Source organism: Micrasema longulum, unplaced genomic scaffold, assembly GCF_059751315.1.
Source record: "Micrasema longulum isolate JH-2025_06_02 unplaced genomic scaffold, ASM5975131v1 h1tg002302l, whole genome shotgun sequence".
Classification (NCBI taxonomy): Eukaryota; Metazoa; Arthropoda; class Insecta; order Trichoptera; family Brachycentridae; genus Micrasema; species Micrasema longulum.
In genome coordinates, this window is record NW_028279454.1 from 82,593 (window position 1) to 91,795 (window position 9,203).

Below are 9,203 nucleotides of genomic sequence, written 5' to 3' on the forward strand. Positions count from 1 at the left end.
GTAGATAAGTAAAGGGTCATTTAATAAGAGTAATTGAATTAAATGAACTTTGAACTTAAAATATAAAACAAATGTTATTTTGCATGAAACTTAAATTTTTATACCATGTTATATAATATTTTATGTTTTAAAGATAATGCCGGTCAAATGTCCGCCACAGAGTTGTTTAATCTGAGGTCTAATTTTCATTTGTTCTCTCATTAGATGAGCAAAGTAGGGTTAAAAAAAATTACTACCATGGGAACACTAACGAAATGTACATTTGAATTCTTAGACAATCTGACAGATGGAAAAATAATTCAATTTTTAAGTAATGTATTTGCTACTTACACATTAATTTGCTAATTACACATGAAATGTGATTGCATCCCGTTTCTTTAAGATCCTAGCAGTATTTCTACATTTTAAAAGGACACAACACGGCATAGTTGAATTCAAATCAGGAGTTGCGTACTGAGCGACGTCTACAAAAAAACTAATGGGTCAAAACGTACTACTCATTTTTTCAAAAAAAAAATATTTTACTTGTTGAATTCAATCATAAACAAGCACCTACTTTAATTCAATATTTGAATATTAATATTTTTTTGTTTTGGAATTCAATCATTAACCTTACTTATCAATGAAAAGTCTTATTCCAAGCAGACAAGCCAACGTTCGGGCAGGACCAGCAGGTCTGTCGGGTCCGCTTGTGTTTTATATAATAAAAAATACGAAATAAAAATGTTTCTTAAAGCAGTTTATTGTTTCAAACATACGAAAAATCATTATTAAATAACAATGGACCCTCCCATGGCCATCATATAACACTGCATAAACGAAAACACTCTTTCTGAAGGAATAAATTGTTTTGCAGCAACCTGGTTACAATCGTCTATTGTCTTCTCTGCTACCACCAAGTCTGTACCAGCGGGAAGCAAAGAGAGCATCTTATCTTTCCTGAACGTCCCCCAGAAGTCAGCGAGCCCTAGGCTCCAGTATAGACAAATAATGTAGTTCTTGACTTTGGCATCAGCCACTGTGAAGTTCTGGGCGCGAACTTCCCCGATGAGCATTGGATCTGCCTTCGTCAGATATCCGCACATCAAGCGCAGAGTGAGTATTCCGATTTTTTGGTTTGTAGTCTGGCTCTGGAAAAGACGAAAATACGATCGATCAACGAGTACTTTCAAATAATCAAATATGTTTTTAAAAATCAATATTGCAAAAAGTAATGTTCTGTACAGCATTTCGAGCCTTGATTAAAATCCCCTGACTCTGTCAAACCAAATAATCGAAAGAGTCGAGAGTTTTAAATACCTGGGAGTGTGGTACGTAAAATGGCAGCTTTCAAAAAGAACTTAGAGTGCGGCTAGGAATAGCAGGCGCCACATTCAACAGTATGAAGGCTGTCGAGCACATTAAATACTTGGGGGTTACAATAGATCAACATTTGACATGAAATAAACATACTGATAATCTGGCTAAGAGAGTACGAAAACTAATTTACTTTATAGACAGATACGAACGGCTCTTGGATGACAATCTACAGAAAATAGTTTACTATGGGTTATGCCATCCGATACTAGGCTATGGAATATTAGGCTGGGGAGGAGCAGCAGCAACACATTCGAATCGAAACCGAAATATCTGCTCGTGTCATGAAAGTGAGTAAAAACCTTTCGGATAAACATTGTACTCGAACAAACAGTGGATTTTTGGACACAGTGCGATGTGTGGTATTTTAAAATAGGGAAATATCACACACTACAAATACCAATTAAAATATACGAAGTGGATTTAGAATAATTAATTATGTTCAAAATCAAGTTGCAAGAAAAATGCGACGTGTTTGGCCTTGGTTATTGTGACGTCAAGATTTGTGATAATGTTAAAAAACAAATTTCAATGGCCAGGAACAAATAAACATGAATCGTGACGTATTAGGGGCGTGGCCAATGGAATTACCGTTTACAAAAATTTACAAATTAAAAATATTTTTTTTTTACTAATAATTAGCAAAAATATTTTTTTTAACTGGACCGCATTTCATAGACCTTTATTACTTTAAAGATGTTTAAAAAAAACATATTCTTACTTGAACAAGTCCAAACGCGCAAACAGCTGCTATCAAAATTAATGACACTTTCATTTTTCAAGTTTAATGTCAAAATTAATAAGGAAATTTTGTAAGATGATAACTGTTATACCTCGACTTTTATACAGACCAAATTAATTCAAAAACAATAAAAACATACATAAATCATCGCCTACCAAAAAATTTACAATTCATCAGACGCAACAAACATATACAGTTATAAATCATTTTTTTATTAAGTAAAATAACATGTATATCTGTTGGGTGTTCGATAAGGCCTAATTATCATCATTATTTTTTAATTCTTAAAATCTTCTGGTTTACACAGCTGGCTGGGGGGGTTGTGCGGCATCCATTTTAAAGCCTTTCATAATTTCACAGAAATTATTGTTGAGAATAATATTTCGGCGCCGTCCAACATACCCAACAGTTGTTCCAATACATGAAGATGCGGATATGAGACAATTGTACCTAAAAGAAGCACGTACAGACTCCTGGTCGTATAATAGGGAGAGGTCTCAGCGAAATGTTCATACGAGGTTTTCCCAGAGCACGAATTATGTCATACCCAAAACCCGGACGACTTTTGCTCAGAGACATTTACTCATTTATAGCACCGAGAGTGTTCAATATTTTGAAAGAGCGTATTAAGCTCTCAAGGACAAAAACTATTTTCAAGAAAGGAATTAAGAACTAGATTTTCCTTAGTAGGAGGAATTTGAGTAGGAAACTCCTTGATGATTTTCCTAATGTTTGAGTTTACTATTTACCATATTGATGTGCCATATATATATATATGTATTTTTTATGTTTCTGATCCTATATTTGTGGTGATACACTCATGTGTCTGTGTCAACTAATTGCTCGTCCCATCTCAACACAGGATTTTTAGTCCAATGGAGTTGGGACTTATGTCTCAAATAATGTACAACAAACTTATAGCTTATTTTAATATCATTGATGTATAAATCTGTAAATAAGTTATCTGTTAGGGCTCTACTTTGGTACAACTCAATTTTTCAGCATGCGTCGCACTCCGAGTATAAACACAAGTTAGTACATGATTACAACACCAGGTTTACTAGTATGGCTGCACTAGAGCTAGCTGTTCCTAGATATTGCAATAAATATGGCAAAAAGACACTGCAATACAGTATACCTTAAATATTTAACATGTTACCAAACAATATTAAAAATATTGAGTGAAATACAGGAGTGAGACGTTCGCTCAAATAATGGCTAATAGAAAAAAGTTTTTTGTACTTTTAAAAAAAAAAAAAATTTTTTTTACAATAAACACAAGTGATAAAACAGAGTATTAAAAAAAAAGCATAATTACTTAGCAATGAAATACATTTTAATAGTAAAAATAGTGAACGAAAAAATCCCACAAAGGCATGGCCTGTTCGTGGGTATACAAGAAAATGTTAATGAATTTTCGCTCCTATAATAAATAATGGACAGTTAGAATATTTTTGTGAAACATAAGAAAGAAAAAATAAAATATTCTGTAAAAGATAATATGGTATTTTTTTATAGTAATAAAAAAAGGAAATAAAAATATTTAAAAAAAAACACAAAAATATTCCTTATTTATTTAAGCAATAAAATAAATCATAGAAAAAAATAGTTTTTATATTCAGTTTGAATCCAGGATAGTGTATGTTTTTTAAAAGAAGGAAAAATTTGAAAGTTTGGAATCAATGAAATATTATCAGTAAAAAATAATTAAAAATTTTTGGACCCATAAAATATGTATGTCTCTGTGCGAGCTTCGTTTATTAGTGATAGTTTTGAATTTTAGATAATGTAATAGGTATGATTTATGCAATATTTTTCAAGTAAAATTATTATTAACTCTTAAAAGACTTAAAGGACTCTTTCAAGAGAATTTTGGTGACAGTTGTAGTAAGGAGTCCATATTGTAGAAGTATACTCTAACTAGCTTCTCACTAATGAAGTATACATCTTTTGAATTCCTTAGTCACACGTAACATGAAGCCTAAGATTTTTAGAGATTTACTAGTAATATTATTTATGTGCCTAATAAAAGATAATTTTTGATCAAAAACAATACCCAAGTCACTCACCTCAGAAGTTGAGCCTAATTGCACATTACCCATCAAATCATCAAATAAAATTGGGTTTTTTATTATAAAAAATCTCATTATGTGGCATTTTTTTATATTTAATTGTAGTTTATTAGTGGAGCACCACTGGAACATTTTATCTTAATTATGTTGCAGAGTCACACAATCATTTACGGAATTAATAACTTTAAAAATCTTCATGTCATCGGCAAACAGCGATAATTCCACATCATCAAATACATCCATTATATCATTAACAAAGATGATGAACAGTATTGGGCCCAGATGGGAACCCTGAGGAACACCACTAGTAGCACAGAAAGATTGGGATAAAGTTTTACAAATTTTGACCGATAGTGTTCTATCAGTCAAGTAGCTTTGAAACCATTTAATCATGGGACCACTTATTCCTAGATTTGATAGTTTGGCGACCAAAATGTTTAAACACACCTTGTCAAATTCCTTGCTAAAGTCAGTGTAAAAAGAATCTACCTGTTTTCTCAATTTAAATTAATTTTTCGTACAACATTAAATTAGTTAGTGTAGATCAACCAGACATGAATCCACGCTGAGAGGTTGTTTTAATATGCTTTGAGTTTGTTGATGCAAGATACCAGAGAAAGGTTTTTTTTTTAATCAATCGCCGTTGCATATTGTCATAAAGTAAACAAACACATACATATAGTTTATAAAGATAATTAAAAAATAAAACTAGAAAGAAAAATAAAAATAAATATATTAATTTGTTTATTGTTAATTGAAAAAAACGTGCAGTAAATTCGCTATTGTTAAATTTATTGTCTTTGAACTTTGGGCATTTTTTAAAATATTTTTTTTATTTAAATAAAAGTTACAAATATGCTAAGACTATAAAATTGAGGAAAATGAGTTTTATTGTGCGTACTTTTTGTATATTGCGTCAGAAAATGCAAATTATTCTGTCCGCCTAGAGGCAAAGTGATAAGCAATTACTGCTACGTTCCTGGAATCAATTTCCGTAATAGGGAAATCTAACGTTTTTTAAAAATATTTTTTTAAGTAATAAAGGTCTATAAAATACTGTCCATTAATTTTTTTTTTTTAAATTAGTAATTTTGAATTCCCGCAAAAACGGTCATTCTATTGGCCACGCCCCTGATACGTCACGATTCATTACAGGACAGTACAGGCATTTACAGGACTTATGACCTGTCATTGGCTGGTTTAAGTGGCCACTTTTCACACTGTGCAACATTTACCCTCTTGCCTAAGTTTGAACATTAATATTTCTTCGATTCTTCCATCTGTTTATTTTAGTGAAGTTGTTGCCTAGTATGTGAAATAATTAGATCAGATAAAATCTCTTCACAACAATAAAGGTCTCAGCTCTTTAAATCCTCTTGAACTTGCAGAATATGCCTCCGCGGTCTGGTCTCCATTCTATGACAATCGCATAAATCACATTGAATCAGTCCAACATCGCTTGCATCGAAAAGTAGCGTGGATGCTCGGACTAGAGAGAGGTAATTATTCTTATGCTGAAATAGAGTCAATGTTAAATATTTCTAGTCTACAAAAACGTAGAACTAATATTGACTCCAGATATATGTTCGGCATACTAAATGGTATAATCGATGTTCCATCATTACTGGGGCAAGTAAAATTCAATATTCCGACTCGTAGATTGAGAAACGATGAAGTACTGTTCATCGATCAGCATAGAATAAATTGTGGCCTTAATTCTCCAACGACTCGTCTTTGTCGTATTGTTAACTCAAGACAAGATCTGGACTTTTTTGGTTTAAGTTTACAACGATTTAAACGAGCACTAAATAAATAGTCCAGATCTTGTCTCGATGTCCCTTATGTTTGTCAATGCTTCTTTTCTATTTTTTTATGTTTCAAACTATTCTTTTATTGTAATATTCACACCCTTCAAATTGTATACATGGACAATGTCCGTTTATAAATAAATAAATTGGTTTTAGCCAGAAACTTTTCTGTCATATTTCGCATAGCAAATATTTGATCCATACATCCTTTTCCATGCATATATCCACTTTTTATGTCTCACACTCTATTTTTATTCACTTGTTTTACTCATTATTCTGCCATAAATCTTTCCAACAGCGCTGAAAAGGCTAATAGCTCTATAGTATCCGCAATCCACCCTAGAGCCTTTCCCCTTGTAAAGAGGCATAACAACAGCTCTCCTCCAATCAGGGGGGTGTATTTGTCCTCTAAATATAGGTTAAAAAGCTTATGTAGCCATACAAAAATTATTTCTCCATCCACCTTTATAAAATTTGTGGCAATTTTATCATACAACTTAATCATTTAAATAAATAAGAGAGATATATCAAGTCTTGTATCCTATGTCGACTAGTGTGACATCACATTTTACCAACTTGTTAACTTTTGAAAAAGTACAAATCTATTTTATTGTACATGTTGATAGTAAATATCAATCAATAAATCGTTTTTAATAATATTTTTAGCTAATTTTCCTTTTAAATTATTCATGAAAACAAAATCACAAAATTTGTTTAAATTTATATCAGTTGCATTTATTTATTTGAAGACAATAGACCTCACCATGAAGACAATATACTTATGTTTAATTATTGCCAGCATGGTTGCATTTGGACAGGTAAATAGGCGTACATTCAATATTTTGTTAATGAAATAAATAGAAAAAATTTCTGTGGTATAAATTATCCAAATATATATTAGGCTGTAGTCTGGGAAAACGCGCGCAAAATGAGGAAATCATACAATTTTGCAATTTTAAAACGAATGTTTTTTTTTAAATCGCGCAATAATAAAAAAAAAAAACATAAATTACCTTACGCAGTGATTACAAAGCCGGCTCTCGATACGTTCTCTCAGAAAGATAGTAAAACAGATGGAAAAAATATAACAACTAAAGGATTTTTTTAGAGTGGTAACTTTCTAACGCCTAGATATTCTTATTTGTCAATAGGACAGAACCTAGCGACATTATTTTCACATCTAGGCGTTCGTTTTATTATAGTGACAGTTAAGTCCGAATTTAATTCGACTTCAAAATGTACTTATTTCTCTCTCATATTTTTAATAGGCTTTTAAGAAAAAAAGTGCTCACCTCAAAACGATTAAATAATTTAATAAATCATGATTAAAGGAAAAATTGCTCTGTGGAAATTTTTTTTTTACACTTTTAATGCGTAGATAAACGTATCGAGGGGTTCTTGACCCGTCGGTCTAAACCGAGGTACTTACATCAAAATTTAGGAGGATCGACTGTGTATCTTCGTAATCGGTCGGGAGAATTTTGCCTTCGACAATGACGTTATACTGAAGCTTTGTCATATTCGTGCGTAGATATGTGTACCGTGACGTATGTTTTCCCTTGTTTCATATCGATATACCTGCCTAAAACTTGAAGATGGGGGGTCGGTAGTGTATCTCCGTAATCGCTATAGAGAATTCATCTTCAACTGTACCGTCAAGATGAAAGTATGACGTCCTAAGCTTCCCATTATAATCACGGCCCAGAGATGGCAGCTGCCTTGTTGACTTGGGCTTGAATTTCCTCACAGATCAGCTCCTTTTACCAGGTCTACGCTTAAAAATCAGAAGGTGCTGATCTTATCTGAGGGTTTGTGCTCCATATATTGTTAACAATAGTAAAAACCTTATTTTTGTCCACAGGCTCAAACCGCTCTCCAAGAAGTTGGACTACAACTATTGCGCACTTACTGTCGTCTTAAAACTGGAGCCAAACCTGCAGACATTGAGTTGGCTCACCTTGGCCAGAGCTTTGCAGATGACCCGAACCTATTCGCGTACGTCCTATGTCTCTATTCCACTATTGGACTAGCGGACAGCCAAGGAACATTCAACTTACAACTTGGCCTCTTGCTCTTACCAAAATCGGCAGATAAAATCAAGTTTGCTTTTGCAGTAGGTCTATGCAACAAATTAAACGCGGGATTGTCTATTGCAAAAGAGAGATTCATATCTTTCATCATATGCTATCATCAATACTATGGTAATGCAATTGTCTTGTAGATTTTTATTTTTAAATAAATAATTACATTGTTTGACAAAATTAGATTTTTTGAATGTTATACAAACTAAAGAAAGTTTTTCTTGTACATTTGTTCCTGCTAATTTCGAATCTGCTTTGTAAATGTCTCCAGCGCCTAAGGTTTTAAAGTAAAACGCGTTAAAAACTTCAGAAAACTGTTTTGTTTAGTAATGTTGTACGTGCATAATAATATGATTTATTTACGAAATATATGTGTTTTGTTTATTAATGATATATGTCTGACACATAAAAAAATTGCAGATGACACTGCTCTAATTTTTACTAGTAATAAATGGGATGAAACTTATTCTGCGGCTTAAAACGGTGTCAATTTAATGAAAATATGGCTGGATAACAATCTCTTAACTTTAAATATTGACAAAACAAAATACACAACATTTAGTTAAATCACAGTGGGATAGCCTAAACAAAACCTCCAATTAAAAATATGGTCTGAAATACTTGAATCAGTACACCATATAAAATATTTGGGAAAAAATATTGATAAATATTATAAATAGACATAACACATCGAATATATGTCTTCAAGTCCATACGTAACATCTTATTCCTAATTAAACTCAAACAACTATGTTATATTTTGTGTAACTCAATTATAACTTACGGCATAAGAGGATGGGGAGGCACCAATAAATCAATATTAAATCCTCTCAAATCTGCTCAAAAATCAATGGTTAAAATAATTTTACAAAAGCCCTTCAGGTACCACAGCTTCAAGTTGTTTGTAGAATTCGAGATCTTAGATATAAGGCAATTATACATCTCTAGAATGATAATGTTTGTGAAAGCAAATTATTCTACCAAATCCCAAAAGGAACACTCCTACACTACCAGAAGTCAAGCTAGAGGATGGGTCATGGGGTCGACCACAAACTTCGAATTCGGGCAAAGAAATTTCAGGTTTCTGGGCCCAAAAATATTCAATGTGTTACCCGAACATTGCACAACCATGACCCGGATTCAA

General features: G+C 32.4%; 1 protein-coding gene across 2 annotated transcripts; it reads left to right on the forward strand.

The window, feature by feature from the left end:
- The first annotated feature begins 1,018 nt into the window (after positions 1–1,018).
- LOC148272545 (uncharacterized) lies at positions 1,019–8,255 on the forward strand. 2 transcript variants are annotated; one of them, XM_088239912.1, is made up of 2 exons: positions 1,019–1,095; positions 7,840–8,255. In XM_088239912.1, exons 1-2 carry the CDS (start codon positions 1,048–1,050, stop codon positions 8,197–8,199), a joined length of 408 nt encoding a protein of 135 aa, XP_088096038.1. In that variant the 5' UTR covers positions 1,019–1,047; the 3' UTR covers positions 8,200–8,255. The 2 variants fall into 2 exon arrangements, with proteins under 2 accessions (XP_088096038.1, XP_088096037.1); XM_088239911.1 differs by lacking the exon at positions 1,019–1,095 and adding an exon at positions 6,727–6,796 and having other exon boundaries at positions 7,840–8,238.
- Positions 8,256–9,203: the final 948 nt, after the last annotated feature.